At 40.2% G+C, this 19,020-nt stretch overlaps 1 protein-coding gene across 1 annotated transcript; it reads left to right on the top strand.

Annotated features, from left to right (window-relative positions):
* Positions 1–1,404: 1,404 nt before the first annotated feature.
* Positions 1,405–18,026, top strand: AREG (amphiregulin; the record flags this gene model as incomplete). Its single annotated transcript, XM_083376452.1, has 6 exons — positions 1,405–1,459; positions 2,975–3,157; positions 10,604–10,790; positions 12,207–12,365; positions 14,754–14,851; positions 17,936–18,026. The coding sequence occupies 5 exons, from the start codon at positions 1,405–1,407 to the stop codon at positions 14,839–14,841; spliced, it is 672 nt and encodes a 223-aa protein (XP_083232578.1). The 3' UTR covers positions 14,842–14,851; positions 17,936–18,026.
* Positions 18,027–19,020: the final 994 nt, after the last annotated feature.

Here is a 19,020-nt window from a genome sequence, read left to right on the forward strand (position 1 = left end):
AGGGTCGCGCACGGGGACGCATATAAGGCTGCTGCCTCACTTTCCGTGTCATGCTGGGACTGGGTGCAGAGCCTCCTCTTGGCTTCTTCCCCCGTGAACATCGGGACCGCCCACCCCACCTACTGCTCATCTCGGGGCAGCTGCCACCATCCCACGCTCTCCAGGCCGTCACCGGCGTGCCGGGATGTCTCCCTTCGGGCTTCCTCAGCCTCTCCCTCCCTCCCTCCAGGCTGGGGCTGGTCAGATTCCTCCCTTGGGCAGCCCTGCGCCCATCCCCGGCCAGCCCTCCTCCTCCATCCTCCTGCTCCTTCTTTCGGGCAGACCGCAGTTTACTGAGCCGGGCGCGCCTCTCCCCGCAAGCGTCCTCAAGCGGAGGAGCCAGGCAGCCATGGCTCTCACTCCCCTCCAGCCTCAGCACGCCCAGCTGGCTGGTGACGGGCTGGAGAGCGCGAGATGGCGGTAGGTGCCCCGGGACGAGCGCTAGGTGTGGTGGGTGCTTCCAATGTCCACGGGGCCTGTCTCCTTCATAGACTGGAGAGATCAGGGGAACATCCTGACAAGGCAGCCAATGATATTACCAGGCCATAGTTGTACCATGGTTAGGTGCAACTCAGAACATACCTTTCGCTACTATGCAGTGGATGATAAAAAGTGTGATGTGATCCTCAACTACAGTGCAGCTGCTGCCCACAGGGAAATAACATAAAGATGGGGAATTTCTTCCTTCCACTTTTTTAATCATTTCAGATCGCTTTTTGAGTTACAGGGCAGCATGCTGCCTGGGAATTCTGGGAGTTAGTCTATGCCTCTTAAAGTTGCCAAGTTTGAAAACAAGAGTTACTGTTTCCACAATGCTAGAGGGGAAACCGCCTGGAAAGGAAAATATGGCTGGAATCTCCCCAAGTCCCATGACAATCTATTCTGAAAACAAAAGGGCTACTGGACGGCCTTATCCTTCAGCTCTCTGGGTCTCATCTAGTCGATCTTCCACTTCTGTGTACCTGAGAAGACGTCTACAGCCGTTGGGGACTACAAATAAAGAGCGTGACCCTAGCTGACTCATCCGACGGCTTTCCATCTTGCCGCTGCCGGTCCCGCCTCCGCGACCTGCTCGCTCTTTGCGCCACACGCAACTGGGTGATGTCTACCGACCCGAGGCGCACTTGTTTCCTTCTCCACCCGGCTGACGTCGAGCTTCATCTGACCGCCCTGCCTGACTGCCGGCCTCTCAGTGGTGGCGGCGGCACTGCATATATATCCCTCGCTCGATGGGTATGGAGTGTTTCGCCGCTCCGAGCTTAAAATTCGCCAGGCGCCAAGGGAGTCCTCCTCAACCACTTCAGCGCGCTTTTCGCCCACTCTTTGCTTGGCAAACTGGTCCCCGAGGACGCTCCTTTCCCCTCAATGCGTGCCCCGCTCTTTCTCCTCCTCCTCCTCCTCCCGCTGCTCCAGAGTCCAGGTGAGTGGGCGGACAGGCGAGCGAGCGAGCGACGGACCCTGTCGAGAGGCGGGGCAGAGGGGGCGCGAAGCTTCGGCGGTCACCCCGAGGGTTAGGGTTAGGGCGCTTGACCTCGGAATTTGGAGAGTGGTGCGTTGCTGGGATTGGGATCGTAGCTCGCTACAGTTTTCTGAATTGGGCCCCGCTTTTCCCGGTTTTTTCACTCCTGGAAAGTTATGGTGGAACTACACTGCGGTTTGGAAATAGGAGGCGCCCGAAAGGCTGAGGTGCAGCGGCGGCGGGGGCGGGGGGCGGGGGGGAGTACCTTCTGCGTTTTCTGCCAACTTCTCTCTTCCCCACTTCTCAATTTGTCTTTTTTGTTTTAGGTATTTGAAAAGTCGCTTAGGTGCGATGGGAGCCTCATTGAAACTATCCTAAAAATCTCGTTGCTGTATTTATTATTCGTTCTATTGAGTTTATCTCTATTTTACCTGCCGTTTCCGTACCTTCTATTTCTCTCTCACACCTTATGGTCCAAGAACCCTCTTAAGAGCAGCTGGATCTCTGTTGGAGATCTTTTTTCTGAGTGCGGAATTACAACCCAGCTCTCTCTCTGTCTGATCCTGCCTAAGTTTCCTTGTACCCTTGTAGGTCTTGCAATAACAATATTTTTGCTGCGGATGCTTCTTGTTTAATTTCCACAAATTAAATCACAAAAGGATGCACTCTTATTTTCCTCTACTTTAAAGGAATCAGGGTGATGAGAGCATATTGTCTGAAGCAGGATTTGAATTAAGAAGCGTTGTTTACACCCCACAGTGTTGAGTGGAGCTTAATTCAAAGTGATTCTTAGTGAGTCTTCAGGTTTTAAATGGTAATTTCTTTTCTAGAGGACTTTTAAATACTGAATGATTTTAGATTATGATTTTAGAAAAGGATGAAACATGTTGCAAGCTTTAAATCAGAACGACTGGGTATTTATTTTTGTCATTTGTGTGGTCAAATCCATTGCGTAGTATAATTTGCTCCTGTACAAAGATGCCTGTTTAACTGATTACGGTAATCTCTCTGAGGAAAATATTTATCTGAGGATATTAGTGTAGAACTACAGCCAGCACTTCATTCACATTTCCAAAATGGGTGTGTGTGTGTGGGGGGGGAAATGGATGAATCCTCTGGCAATCATGATTGCTACTCAATTCTATGTTCTCAGAAGTGGTTTTGTTAAAAGTATATGTTTAGCTCAGGTTAGTAGCCATTGTAGGAGATTGATATTTCTTAAAGAATGATTGGTAAGATTCTGGTTAATGGAATGCAATAACCTGGAAGTTGGCCAGGCAATTTTAACATTCTGGGACAATCTAAGCAAATTCACATTAGAAAAACCCGAGAGCTGTTTTCTGAATGACTCACTGTGGGAATAAGAGTAACTACATGTGCAATAGCTGCCAAGTGTAATTTTCAGATAAACGCCTCTCTGCTAGTTTTGCCTGACTGGTTAGAATGGTATCCATTCCTTTCATTTCTCTTCCACAGTCTACCAGCATGCTTCTGGATCAGAACTGAATGTGACAAAAGATGAGCAAAGCATGCCCAGCCTCAACACATTCAACATATCTTCCACTGATCGGTTATCTTCAGGGGTTGAGGCTGAAGAGGCTGAAGATAATGTGAAGGAAGCGAGAGAATCTCAGTTCCTTGTGAATGATGCAGGAAGAGGTAGGTTAAAGTATGGAGTGCTTGCCCGTGATGTTCCTCTCATCTGGGACTGAGGCACCAATGCAATTTTTATAAAGAGCTGTCGCTTTGTCTCTTCTAATAAGGCAAGGGCTCTCTTAGAATTTACTCTAAGCATTGTAGAACCCTATTCTTCCTTTATGTTTATCCTTGCAATCCAGATAAAATGGATTGCAGATAAAAATGGATGTACCATGGAAGAGAATATTTATAGCCCAGGGTTGAACTTGATGCTCTCTGAACTTGGTGGTTTTCTTGAAGAAGTTTCATTACTAAACTAGATAACTCAGAGCACTTCATGCTTCTCAGAGCATTGATGGTGTTATCTAGTTTGGTAGTGAAATGTCTGCAAGAAAGCCACAAAGCTCAGAGACCACCAAGGATCCCAGAAAACGGATATGTTTAAGAAGGCATTTAATAGACTTATATCTGCACAATGGAGTCTTTATGAAAAATGCTGGGTTTTTGTCTTTTTTTCCTTTCTAAATAAATCAATAGTCACATGCTTGTTGTTAAACAATTATTATAATATTAATCATCTGAATGATTGGGTAGCACCTTCCAAGAATTTGAAGATTCTTCTATAGCTTATATATCATTGGCAAGGATTTCTTCGCACTAATAAGAAAGAAGTACATTTTGGATGAAAGGATGAAGTTGGTTTCTGAACTCCAACCATACCTCTACAATATAAATTTAAGATAGTGTTGCAACCAATCGATTTCTCTCAAGATATCCTGGGAACTTTAGTATTTGGTACTTAGTATGTGTATCAAGAAGCACTGACAAAATATGTCTTTCAAGAAACTTTGGTGAAGCTAAAAATCCCAGAAAGGTTTTTTTTTTACAAATACTTAATAGTATGCAATTACTGTGTTCACCATGCAGGTTTCAACTTCTCACTGTAGTAAAAATTGCTTTTTGACCAAAATGACGCTTATTTACTGAGGAAGAAATAAATGGATTTTACTGTCACCCTGAGAATCAAATCTTCAAAAAACAGTGGAATACTGAAATGAAATATAAGGAATTCTTCTGTTTTTAAATAGTCTATATTGTATTAGATCATCCAACTTGCACCATAAACATACTTTGTCCAAACCCCCATGTAATGTGTATTGGAATGAATGGAAATTTGAAGACATAAAACAAGCCTTTTTAATATCACTATATTGTTTATTTTGATTCTTCAAAATCATAATAGCAATAGCAATAGCACTTAGACTTATATACTGTTTCATAGTACTTTACTGCCCTCTCTAAGCAGTTTACAGAGGCAGCATATTGCTCTCAACAATCTGGGTGCTTGTTTTACTGACCTTGGAAAGAGGGAAGGCTGAGTTAACCTTGAGCTGGTGGGAATCGAACTCAGGCCATCAGCAAAATCAGCCTGCAATACTGCATTCCAATCACTGTGCCAGTACGGCTCCAAGTTAGAAAGAGATAAGTATCTGCCAGCATAACAAAGAGGTGCATATAGTATAGAAAGGAAACTTCTCTGCTGTAACGCTGGTTCTCCGAATATTCTAATTCTTCCTCCCACCATGAGGTCTGCCCCCATCTTTCTGTCCTTCTGGAAGGATCTGAAGATATGTCTATGCCAGTTGGCCTGGGGACCCTATGGGAGAGAACCTCACTGGAGGTGGTTATTGGACTAATTAACTGACCCCACCTCTCCCCTGCACTTCCTGCCCCTCCCATCCAACCATCTTTAATTCATATTGTTGTACTTTCATTGTTTATTTGTATTGTTTCACTGCTTTACTATTGCCATGTTTACATTTTTATCATTTCTTCCATTTTACTCTTGTAAGCTGCCAGAGTAGCCCCACAGTGAGATGGGTCCCAAATAAATTTAACAAACAAATAAAATATGTCAATAAAAATAAATTTAATTTTGAGACATGTTCAAATAAAATCTGAATTTATTTCCTCTGATATAGCTTTAGAGGGAATTAACCTTTTTCTGATTTATATTTCTTTTTAAGTAGTTTAGTAAGCCATTCTTCATTTGGGCTTTCATTTGCAATATTAAGAAGGAATTGATATTCATAATAAAATGGACTTTTTCCATTTTTTCCCATTTCCATTAAAAAAGGCATAGTTTCTCTTAAAATGTATCTGTAACTTATTGATGGATACTTAATGTGAATGATAAAATTAGAGCTTAGATATTAAAATCAGATTGGATCAGTTTATCAGGATGTAGAAAATCAGAAATTCAATCAAATATTATTTCTTAGGAATACGAACATAATTTATTGTCATTGATATATGCTCATATTTCCTGAGCCAATGTATTTTAGTTTCAAAGTATTTGAGTCATAAATATTTTTTTCTAATGGAGTCAAATTGAATATCTTCTTATAAATCATTTGAGTTAATCATTGCATGTTTATGTTGGTTGCGCTACAGTAGTTTTGGCAGAGCTGGTCCTGGAGCAGCTTCATCTTTGTTTTTTACCTCTGTTTTAGAAACAAGGGGAAATATTCGCTTTACTCCCATTCTATTCACAGACATTCCGTATTGATGGCAAAAACTGAAAAAGGAATCAATTAGTGTACCAAGATTTTTGAGATATCAACCAAAAAGGAGAGGGAGTAGCAAACCACAGATGACCCTGGTTTGCTATGTTATTTGTTGTGCATTCACTGGGTGAGTGCCACAAGCATCATTATTATTTCTCAGTCATGCTTAGGATATCCGTGAACATGGACAGAAGAACAGGCAGTGAAAACACTCAGAATTCTTAGGATCAATGTACATCTCTAGCCGAAAGCCGCTGTGGATAAAAATATTAATGCTGCCCAATAAGTATTTGTCAGACAAAATGCAAGAGAAAAATGATATGAATTTTAATTACAATAACATAAAGGAGTCAAAATGTCGTTAACCCAAGGCCCACACAACCATGGGTTGACTGGCCCCATGCGAAACGCCCCCTTCCCGTTTGTATTAAAAACTGTTAATCCACCGTCTTGGAATTCTTCACCTTCTCACATTTTTATAATGTTTTTAAAATTTTAAAGCCTTTAATCCTACATTATTCTGATTTTAATTTAATTTTATTGATGATAAAGGGTTAGAGATGGGCGGTTAAGAAAAATGATGTATAAATAAATATTTGCATCACATTTTTTAAACATGGATATTAACTCAAGTAAATATTTTTGTTGAATAGGTTAGTTTAGTTATCTTATTCATGTAGAATAAAGTTCTACATGGATAAAGGAATTACCGTAGTATCGTGTGTAATATGTTCATTTATTTTAGAATGACAAATTATATTATCTGTATTTTATTACATATATATGGATAACCTGATAGGAAATTCCCACAGACGCCATCTTGATCTCTAAGAGATCAAGATGGCGTCTGTGGGAATTTCCTATCAGGTTATCCATACAGTATTTAGGTCAAGAGCTACAAATGTCACCAAGTAGGATCTAAATAGCACAGGATCAAATGAAGACTTAAATCTGATCTCTCCACTTTTAATTTTGTTATTTTAATTGCTTGGCATAAACCCAATTGTTTAGATTGCAAGACCCTACTATTTTAAAAGAATATTCAGCGTGTAGTTTTATGACCTATTCTGATCTTACTATGTAATATATAAAGATTTCTGTTGGGTGACTAATCTGGATTATAATATTTAAAAATATTAAAAACAAATGTTTTGGAAGGTTTTTTATACAAAAGCCAACTTTAACTGATTACCTAATATTTGGGCTTACATAGAAACAATTCCTGTAGTTTCTCAGTTCATTCCCATTGGAAAACTATACTTACTTAACGATAGATGTTTCTATGATGTTCAATTATTTAAGTAACAGAAGGAGCTAAATATCTCTTTAAATTGAGATATGTTTGCTTGAATATCATTACTGAATTAAACAGTTAAATTGCAGAGTAAGTAGATTGAGTTGGATGCTTTAGAAATTATAAACGTGTTGGCAAAGGTGATATTTATGCAGCATATGCATGCAAATTTCTTTGTACTTAATTGAAATTAATCAGACTTAAGTAAAATTACATAGCTGGAATTGTATGCTTAATAGAAAATTGCATTTAACACTTGCTTTCTGATGCTTGAATTTTGTAGTTTGTTTCATGGCCTTTTCTCACTACACATTTAATGCATCACTTAGCCCTAACTACCGTATATCTATCTATCTATCTATCTATCTATCTATCTATCTATCTATCTATCTATCTATCTCTATCTCTATCTCTCTATCTCTATATCTACACCTATATCTACATTATATATATGAAACAGGCAATACTTTTGCTAATTATATATACTACTTACTTGCCTGTTATATATTAATGTTTATCCCTTCGGATAGTGATTAAGCAAACCAGGATAACCATAGTTCTTCCCTAGATGTATATCTGATCACAGGTTAGTTGACCTCCTTCCCAGAAAGAAGTCATAAAGAGTTATGGTGTTTTCAGACTTTGTTGATGTGATAATTTAAATAGAAAAACAAATTCTTTTCTAGAACAAGAAGGTTTGGCACAACCCTTCACGTTTTTGGGCTAGAGCATAATAAGCAGAGGCTGTATGATCAGGAGGGAGCTCTTGGGTTGCCAGACCTGTTCCTGACAAACTGCAAATAAGAAAATGCCTCCTTCATAGAATACATTTTTGACACTTATCGGATCAGTCATGCTCTATCAGTCTGATATAACATAAAGGGCTGTTATGAAAATAAAACTGGGAAAAAAATCATTTCATATTACTTTGGATTACTTGGAAAATGGATTCAAGCTTACAACTTTATGATTATGCTCATATGTAATGAGGGAGAATTCTGGTGTATCATTCATGAGTTCCTGACTCATTCTCTCTTATTTAGGTCCTTCTATTATGGGAAGAGCTTAATCAATTTTTATATGCCCTCCAGATGAGTAACAGCAAGTTCCCATCATTCCCCAGTAGTTACCCTGAAGTTATAATTTAATACATCTTGAGGATATTAGATGTGGGGAAGCTGGGTTAAAATAACTGAGGTAAAAACTCACTAAGGTTTTTGACCCAATATGCCTCTTTCCAAGACAAGGGTTGTATGTCCTTGAGAACCTGTTCAAGCAATTTGATAAGCTAGAGGAGACAACCTGGAGTCCCCAGATGTTTTGAACTACAACCTCCACAATTCTTGCCATTGGCCATCCAGGCCTCTTGGGATTTCAAGTCCAAAACATCGGGAGGCCCCCAGGTTGCTTGCCCCTTGTAGTTTAACCACTCCTGCTGATGGGAAAAGCCAAATGGGTACCAAAAGGTTGGTATGTGGTACCAATATATAATAACCAAGAATCATCGAAATGTAGCTAGTGTTGTGAGTTGGCCACAAAGCTTTCACGTTAAAGGCTAGTAAACAAAACCAGAAGTTGTTTCATTATGATTTCAAATCACCTTTGAGCTAGAGAATTGACTATACCCCACCTGTAAGTGGAGTCATGTCAGGGAGAGATGAATAATTCATTCAGACTGTTTTATGCTGATTAGAAATGAGAAATCCATTGCAAATCATAGTCTCAATCCCACAATATGCATTTTTGAATTGGCAGATCATTGTGAAACCCTGTCTAAAACCACATAATTATCTACTCTGATCTTTTAAACCCCTCTGAAATGTAAATATCTTTGTGGTTAACCATGTTACCACACCTCATTACAATTGTTAAATGTCTATTTAATTTATCTTATTGCTGACCCAGTAGTGTTTATATTATTAGTTTTGACTTTATTGCACAGAGAAATAAGAAATGACTGGCTATATTAAAATGTTTTGCACACTGACTTTAATTGCATTTAGAAAAGCAGAAGTTATTACAAATCCCATTTCTCTTTCCTGCTTTTGAAATTTTTAAAAATGTGAAATAATTGCACCAAACCAATACTTTACTTAAATATTTATTTTTATTGAGATTATCAATGAATTCTTCTTATTCTTGTTCACTCCAGAGATATAGCTAACTCTTGCTTCTAATTATGAGAACATGATATTTCACTGACTAGAATAGCAAATTGACTTTACCATGTAGAAAACTGCATGTTTTCATGAATTTGTTTTCTTGTTGCAGTAGAATTGCTGGCACAAACCATAGTTGCACAATATGCTTAACTCAGTTAATTCAGTTAACTCAGTTAGCAATGGTTCTGGCAATATGTCTTCACACATCAGAAGTCATGCAGATTCCCATTCATTTTCTTCTGGAAATGCCTGCTATTCCATGAGCTTTGTACAAACCATTGCACTGCTGATCTTGGTCCAGCATCCTAAGGAAGAAAACCAATAGCAAAGGAGACTGCTATCCCCAATCACAGTGACTCACTGCATTTAAGATAAATGTTGTAGAGGAGCTCCAAGTTGTGACTTTGTAGATGAGGGTGGTCAATTACTTTTACTAGGCTACAGTGTTTGCATAAAATAGCTAATGGGGTTAATGGTTCATTAAGGGCTAATTAATACAAACCTGGGACTGTTTAAGGTAAATCCCAAATTTGACTAAAATTTATGGATTTCCATGACAAATAACCACTACAGATGAACATAGCCATTGCGTATATAGGCTTGGTTGCCATTATGACAGCTTTGTAACTGTACTTGCAATCAAAATATTATTATGATTAGAACAATAGCTATCTGAGATTAAAATCTTTCTTCCATCTCTCAGCCAATCCAAGCCCCTTTCTTTGAGTTACTTATATAATAATGCTAATGGATGTGAGTCAAAGTCTTCTGGTGAGTTCACTGCAGTAAGGACAGATGCCAATGTTGGTTGTTGTTTTTCTTAGCAAGTTTCCCTCATGCAGAGTCCACTTGTTTTTGCACAGTGCTCACCTAGTTTCTACAGTGAAGCTGCATTTGCAACAAGGGTTTTGTTTATTAGGCAGCTTTCTGCTCCTTTGGGCGGAAAGGCTCAAGGTCACTCAGATGGTTTCTGTGCCTCTAAGGCAGACATGTCAAACACAAGGCCCAGGGGCCGGATCCGGCCCGTGAAGTGGTTTCATGTGGCCCGCGAAGCCATCCTGGAAACAGTGTGGGAATGGCCCCCACTGCCTTGGCCCTGGCCCAGAGACCCTCCTTCTGCCAGAGACCCTCAGATCTGTCCCACTCCTGCCCAGGCCCCCATAGACAACCTTGATGCGAACGATGTAGAGCTGGCCACGCCCACCCAGTAAGCTATATGCACTCTAGCCATGCCCACCCAGTAGGCCACGCCCACCCTGGCCATACCCACCCGGCCCCTTGAGGGCAACCGCAATGCTGATGCGGCCCTCAATGAAATTGAGTTTGACACCCCTGCTCTAAGGGATTGCTATAACCTAGGTCCTCCTTCTCTTAGACCAGCATTTTGATCACAATAGCACACTGGGTCTCTGCAGAAATTAAATATAATTAATATTTTTTCCAGAGAAACCACCCATTAAGAATCCAGCAAATTTAGATGGTGGAAAAAAGAACCCTAACAAACCCAAAAGAAAAGGAAATGAGAAGAAAACTAAAAGGAAAATTAAAACTCCATGCGAAGGAAAATATAAAGGTTTTTGTGTTCATGGTGAATGCAGATACATCGAACAATTTCTAATACCTGTTTGCACGTAAGTTATGTTGCAAATATTGATAAAACTGTTGGTATCTCTATTTTGATAAGTAATATGTTGCCATAGATGGCACTTGAAAGTATTATTCTCTCACAGAGTTATTAATAGAGTGATGAAACAGAATATATGGATCTGCTAAAAATATTAATTCCCTAACCACCAGTGTTCTGCAAGCATAAACAAAAATTAATAAAATGGCTCTGGTCACTATATTGCCTGTAATGTATATATCCTTCATTAATCTGGATTGAATTCACAAGGTGTAATTTTTTTTGGTTGGTATTTGGTGAGTTATGTGCAGCAGGCGTTTATGGCTGTAAACTATGGTTTATGACTGCAACAAATGAAGTTTATCACCGAGTGAGCTGCAATGAAGCTTCAGGAATCTGGAGATGAGTGCTGCTAGACCTTTGCTCAGATAAATGGCATATATCCCATGAACTGAATTTCAGTGATTTTTCCAGAACTTCTTGTTCTTCAGGGGCAAATCAAAGACCTCTAGAAGCCCAATGAACGTGCCAGTGACAGAACCAAGTTTCCAGATTTTTTTGGGGGGGAGGAGAACTAACATACGTAAGCTCCATGCACTATTCTGTAGCTGAAATGCTCCTGTTGTTATATTACTACAAGTAGTCCTCGATTTATGACTGCAATTGGGACAGGATTTCCAGTCGTAAGTCGTTACGGTTGTAAGCCCATGCACCCACATGACTGGACCTGATTTTACAACATTTTTGCTCTGATTGTTATGCAAATCACCATTAAGTAAATCCATGATGATTAATTGAGCACCACGGTCATAAGCGCAAACCTATTCTTCTGAATGGGCTTTTTTCCCCCAGAAACTAGCAAAAAAATTACAAATTATGTCACATAATCATGGAATACTGCAATGGATTGTAAAGGCAAATTGGTTGCCAAATACTCAAAATGCAGTCATGTGATTGCTCTCTCTCTCTCTCTCTCTCTCTCTCTCTCTCTCTCTCTCTCTCTCTGTGTGTGTGTGTGTGTGTGTGTGTGTGTGTTATGACATTTAACAATGACCTAAAGTGGCTGCAAAACTCTCATTCCAGGCCCATCATAATTTCAAATGGTCATTAAGTGGCCGGTTATAAGTCAAGGACTGCCTATATCCCTGATTCGACTAAAATGTCCCACTATATGCGTAAAAGAGCGTGGAGTTGTTGCATTATGGCCTCATATGAAAATGAAGCTGCCTTTCCTGGTGCTTTCCACCAAAATTATCAAGAATTGAAACTATTGTTTGAATTTGAAACTAACAGAGAGGGAATTAAGCAGCGGAATACAGTGGATGTACCTGGAGATACTTTGAACATCGTTTCAGTTTTCTGTGTAGTTTTAGGCAAGCAGTGATGCACAAAATAATTGTGCATTTTCATGATTTACTTTCAGATGCCACCCAGATTACTTTGGTGAACGTTGCGTGGAACAATTTTTGAAGACAAAAAGGACCAATAATGAAACAAGTGTCTTAAAAATAGAAGTTGTGGTAGTATCAATTTTCTTTGCGGTAGTCAGTTTTGCCATCTTTATAATTGTCATCACTGAACAGTAAGTTAAGTTATTTAAATCCCCTAGTTGAACCAAGGAAAGTAAAAAAAGTAATAAAATGGTAAAAAGACTGATAGATATCTGTGATACTTAATATATACTTAATATACTAAAGTTTTGTAAAATTGGTTGCCAGAATTAGGATTTTTGGTGCTAACTGATACTTTCTAAATATACATTTATGAAACATGGTGACTATATTCATACACTGGTGACTCCATTTTGTGAATATTGCAGTACACTCAAGTGAAAAGTATGTGCTATAATATATATATTAAGAAACCTTTCACAAAAAATAGTATTTTAGAGAAAATATACATCAAAGTACATATATAGGTTGAATCAGAAATAGGATACAAAAATGTAAATTGGCAAATACGAAACTGAATTCAGTTTTATTTCTCTATCCTTAACTTTAATTATATGGAGTAATATATTGGGGCAATTTTGTAGAGCAGTATTTACCTCACTTTACCTTCAAGAGCCTTTTGGAACATCCTAAAATAATGAATAGTGTAAGCAGACAGACCAGTATGGACATACTGAAATTCAGCATATCATAATCCTGGAGATTAAACTACAGTATATTTGACAGGTGATGATCTCATTAAGTCAATAAGAAATGAGCAATGGAAACAGCTAATGTGTCCTTTTGATTTTATGAGATATATTAAGCTTGAAATTGATGAAACTTAACATTTAAGTTTAATTATTTCAGATTGTTTACTCTAGCTATGACTCAGTTTGGATCTAGTCCTATGAAGTAAATGTATCAGACAAGCCTAATTAAGGTACAATAAATGGTAGATTGGTGACTTCCAAAACTATTACCAAATATGGTTTTCAAATAATTAACAAATTAAGGCTGTTGTGCTTTTGGCTGTTGTGTTTTACTATGGAAAAATAGTCCTGTAATAGAATTCAATGGCAAGAGAAAAGTGAAATTTCAGCACTGCTTAATCTTATTTAACTGAGCTTTATGTTTGGGACCATTAGCAAATGCTTATTGCTTTAAGTTTCACTCCTGTGAAATAATGCCTTAGCTGCTATCTACTGCTACCGATCTTAACAGTTCATCAGTAAGGTTCCCCATGCCACCATGATGTAAAGTCTGTTACTGAGGTACTTCCTGTGAGGTCCTGTAGATTTCATATCAAGGACCACATAACCAAGTTTCCATACTGCAGAACTATGACTGTATGTTTGTACATACACAGACACACATAATGATACTTTTAACCTATAGCTCACAGATGAAATCTCCATCTCAATTAAACATTCACCTGGCGACAATTGCAGGGCAAGGATTTGGCCCCTATCATTTCCACCCCTGCACAGCTCTCATCCTAAGAGGAACTATACTGCACTATACTATATCACTTCTGTTCCCCAGTCGCCTCCTTTTCCCAATCCTTTGTGTTAATATTTTGCTCAAACTGTAGCCTATTTTATAGCAATTTGTGGTACACGCAGTCCAGTCCAGTCTCTACCCTATCCCTGTCCTGAATTCCTTAAATAGAGTTGTATATCCATAATAATAATCATTATCATCTAAATGCTGGCCTTGTGACAATATTATGCATGTAACACATTGCCTATCTTAACATTTAATAAATAATTTTGACTTGGATTCTGATGTAAACTGGTCATTACAAGTTTGGAAGCTTTGGTTCTGAACGTCCCTACCACCACCCCGAATTCCCAAGAGTGTAATAACAAATTTTGCCACTAAAATAGGACTTTAAGGTAAAAATGCTAAAGATTGGGGATGGGAATGTGAGCTCCTGCAGAAATAAAATGCTTCTATTCCCTTAAATTTCTTGAAGTCCCAAAATTGTGAAACATTGGAACAGAAATGCTCTCCTCAAGTGATAGCATTGTGTCATTGCAAGGCTTTTTCGGGACCTATTGATCATTTGAAACCTAAATTACAGGCCATATGTAGGAAACTGCCCCCCCCCCCGTTGTTCAACTGGATGTACCATTCTGTTTATGCAGAAATTCTGAAACTTTCTTGCAATGTCTGGTTTGTTTGGGATTTCTTAGAGAAAGAATGATCTACTGTTTCTTTTGCTTATTAAACATGCCAAACTCTTTTATATTCAAAATAGATGCCCCCCAAATTTTTAGGCTTTGAGGAATGTTTGAAATGTTGACAGACTGTTGTAATAACAGTAGTTGCATGGTTAGATGAGGTTTGCTCATTCAAAAGCTTTGTGCCATGGTGGCTTGGCTACTCACAAATAAAACAAATTAAATGGAGCAGGGAACCTGGTATGTCACAGTTTTTCTTTATCATGTCTATAATTTAAAATAATTTTGTCCTTGAACAATGTAAATGCAAAATAATTCCACAAAGTGATGGAGATGGATGTTTTTCTTATTCAGGGTAAGAAAAAAATGCACTAACTATAGTGAAATTGAGGAAAGGAGAAATCTCAAAAAAGAAAATGGAATTCCCAGTAGTAATGTCTAAAAAAATGAAGGTAAGGATTATTTTAACTATATCTTACACTATTCTTCCAACTCCAGAAGTTTATAGCTATTTGTTTTTTCTTTATCAATGTTCTATCATTTTATGAGGCTATGTGTTACAGCTGACACAATTTAGTGACTGGCCTACAGATATCCATACAAGATATGTTACTTTTTAAAACTCATCCAATAAATTTAAGAAAGTCATTATCTTTTAGCATGAACCTGCTATTTTCTAATAGTACCTTATGGACATATTTCACATTTGAAATGTAGAAATATACTCTTTTTATTACAGGTAGTCCTCAACTTACAACCACAAGTGAGCCCACAATGTTGCTAAGTGAGACAGTAGTTAAGTGAATTTTGCCCCACATGACCCCTGGACACTGCAACCATCATAAATATGAGCCAGTTGCCAGGCCTCTGAGTTTTGATCACTTGACTGTGGGGGTGCTGCAATGGTCATCAATGTGAAAAACGGTAATAAGTTACTTTTTTCACTGCCATTGTGACTTCAAATTATTTATTTATTTTATTTTTATTTAATTAGATTTGTATACCGCCCTTTCCCGAAGGACTCAGGGCGGTTTACAGGGTAATTAAAACAAGAAATACAAAAGTTAAAAACAATTTAAAAAATTACAACAGTCCCTGAAAAAGTAAAAGCCCCCAATTAAAATTAAAATTCTCAGCCTGGGTCAGAGAGCCCGAAGAGCCAGGTCTTCAGGTCCCGGCGGAATGAACGGAGGTAAGGGGCAGTCCTCAGCTCCACGGGCAGCTGGTTCCAGAGGGCAGACGCACCCACAGAGAAGGCCCTCCCCCTGGGTGTTACCCGCCGGCAATCTTTTACTGGCGGCACCCTGAGAAGACCCTCCCTGTGGGAGCGCACTGGACGAAGGGAGCTTGATGCTGGCAGCAGGTGTTCCCTCAGATATCCCAGACCCAAGCCATTTAGGGCTTTATAGGTCATTACCAGCACCTTGAATCTCATCCGGAAGGCAACCAGAAGCCAATGCAGCTCGCGGAGTAGAGGTGTTACATGGGAGTATCGGGAAACCCCCATCACAACTCGTGCGGCTGCATTCTGTACCAGCTGAAACCTCTGAGTGGTCCTCAAGGGCAGCCCCATGTAGAGAGCGTTGCAGTAGTCTAAACGGGAGGTCACGAGCGCATGAGTGACTCTGCGTAGGGCATCTTGGTCCAGGTAGGGTCGCAACTGGCGCACCAGGCGAACCTGGGCAAAAGCCCCCCTGGTCACGGCTCCTATATGGTCTTCAAAATTGAGCCGGGAGTCAAGGAGGACACCCAAGTTGCAAGCCCTATCAACGGGGGGTAACACCTCACCCCCCATTGTTAAAGATGGAATGGTCTGGTTAACCCGAGATGCCGATATGCACAGCCACTCAGTCTTGGCAGGGTTGAGACGAAGCCTGTTTCTCCCCATCCAGACCTGGACCGCCTCCAGGCAATGGGACATCACGGCGAGGGCATCGCTGGGTTGGTTCGGGGTGGAAAGAAAAAGTTGGGTATCATCAGCATACTGATGATACCCCACCCCGAAACCGCGAATGATCTCACCCAGCGGCTTCATATAGATGTTGAACAGGAGGGGCGAGAGAACTGACCCCTGAGGAACTCCACAAACAAGAGGCCTTGGGGTGGATCTCTGCCTCCCGTCAACACCGACTGCAAGCGGCCCAGGAGATAGAACCACTGTAAAACGGTGCCTCCCACTCCCAACCCCCTGAGACGCTGCAGTAGGATACCATGGTCGATGGTATCAAAAGCCGCTGAGAGATCTAATAGGACTAGGACAGAGGAGCAACCCCTGTCCCGAGCCCGCCAGAGATCATTCACCAGCATGACCAATGCCATCTCCGTGCTGTGTCCGGGCCTGAAACCCAATTGGTACGGGTCCAGATAATCAGTTTCCTCCAGGAAGAGAGGAAGCTGATGCATCACCACACTCTCAACAACCTTTGCCAAAAAGCGAAGGTTGGAGACTGGACGATAATTATTTAAAACAGCCAGGTCCAGGGCAGGCTTTTTGAGGAGGGGTCTCACGACCGCCTCCTTCAAGGCAGCAGGGAAGACACCCTCCTTCAAAGAAGCAGTTATTACTGCCTGGAACCAGCCTCGTGTCTGTCTACCAGCTATCACTAAACAAGCAGTTGTAAGTTGAGCATACCTGTACCGTACTTGCCTAGTATCCCTATCAATTATTCCCCCTTCTTGGAGATCAGCTTCATGAGAGGCATCGGGGCCTTACTTTGAATACAAATAGGTCTTTCCTATATATGTAACGTAGAGCATTTTCTGAAAAATTGTAGAAGCTACACAATCAGGCACTATAAGTGCAGAGATACTTGGTAAGTCGTCAAATGTACAACTCTCCTGAGGCTTAAAAAAAACAAACTCTCTACCCAACTGACTGATAACTGCATCCAATAATTGTCTACCCTGCCAGCTGGAATTCTGACAAGTTTTGCAAAAGTTTCTTGGTTGAGATGGATGGCCAAAAATTAGATTAGTTCAGAAATTAATCATTTTCAAAATTCAAGTTATAACATACATAAATACGATATTTTTTAGAGTATGTTACCTGTCAATATGTAAGCATTATCATAAATGTGTAAGCATTATCATAAATGTACTTTTTATTGAATATAGTATGTTCACACAGCTGAGTGTCTTGATAATTTTATACAGGGGAAAAAATTGAGTTATGATAAGTTTATCAGATGGTCCCAGATGATGTTCAGTTTGCACAGTCAGTTTGCTTCCGGATTGAAAGGATTAACCGTGACATCACCATTTACCACGGGATACCCCTGGGGGCTCCTTTCATGTCCCAATCAAGAAGCTGGAGCAAATCACAGGAGCTTACCACCATGCATCAGGTCTCATGTGTGGGCTTTGCTAGCCTGTAACCATAACCACCATGCTCCTTGTATAGTCACCCAAATCTTTGATTTGTCCCCAAGATCTTTTAACAAAATCTAAGTTTAATAGTGTATGTAGTGCATGCCTCCTTCGTTCAGCTTTCCAGAAATCTATGTCCCATCTGCTAATGCCATGATTGCCTCTTCCAGAGAATAAAGAAGCTGTCGCTGAAGCACATACTAATTCATGGAGGCATCTCTGAAAAATTCAAATCAAGGAATCAGGGCAAACCTGAAACTTTGTTCGACGCCAAGCCAGAGGCGTGCTGCAAGGAGGGTGGTCCTTTCCCCCCCCCTTCTTGGTGATTGTCAGTATGCGACTGCAAGTGCAGGAATGAACAGCTTTAGTTTCACAACAGCCAGCACACCAGCCAGCGCTGCTCAGTTGTGGGAGAATACCGAATGGCCGCTGCCCCACATACTTCTTCTTTTTTTTTTTGCACATGTTACCTTTGGCAGAGATGAACTGATTGAGAGAGTATGTGAGAAAGCATGAATCTGAAAGGCATTTGTGATTGTATTCTTTGCTGTGTTCCACACACACCCATGAAGGTGAAAGGCAGAAATGGAGCTGGCTTTGAGTAAGTCTCTCACGCTGCTTAAAGAGCTCAATGACTCTCAACCGGGACAAACGGTACAGGGTGTGCCTTGTTTCTCCCACACCTCCAACCCTGTCATCTGGAGGATTCCCGCTTGCTCGATGAAAATGTGCCAGGCCAGAAGTGCCAGTGTTGAATGCAGTTTTGTCTCATTAGAAAGTACATAAGCAATTGGAGCAGTTTCCAAGTTGCTGCTCTGGTTTTAAAACATGTGTTTGGGGAGATGCAATCAGTTTGCAAAACTACCAACTGAGTTGTTTGTTGGTGGCTTTGTTTCCTGAGATTAGTCTAATCCTTAACATCTGCAACATAGCTATTCCAGAGTGTTCAATTTTCCCTTTTATGTTTTAAGGTGGGGAGTGGCCTACTATTTCAGCAATAGGAATTGTGAGATTTGGTTAATGTAGACTTTATTTTAAACAAATGCTCTGTTGTTGTTGTTGTTGTTGTTGTTTTCTCATGCTTGTTCCCCCTGACTCTTATCTACTACCATATCAATATACTAGTAATTTCACATGTAACCAGCATCTGCCTAGCCAACCTGTCTTTTTCTCTCTGCTCCCCCTTAGCTCTAAGTTAAATCCTACATCAATCCAGCCACCACGTGCTTTTGCTTGAGCGAACTGCAGCTGATGA

The sequence above is a fragment of the Vipera ursinii genome (assembly GCF_947247035.1).
Source record: "Vipera ursinii genome assembly, chromosome: Z".
Lineage (NCBI taxonomy): Eukaryota > Metazoa > Chordata > Lepidosauria > Squamata > Viperidae > Vipera > Vipera ursinii.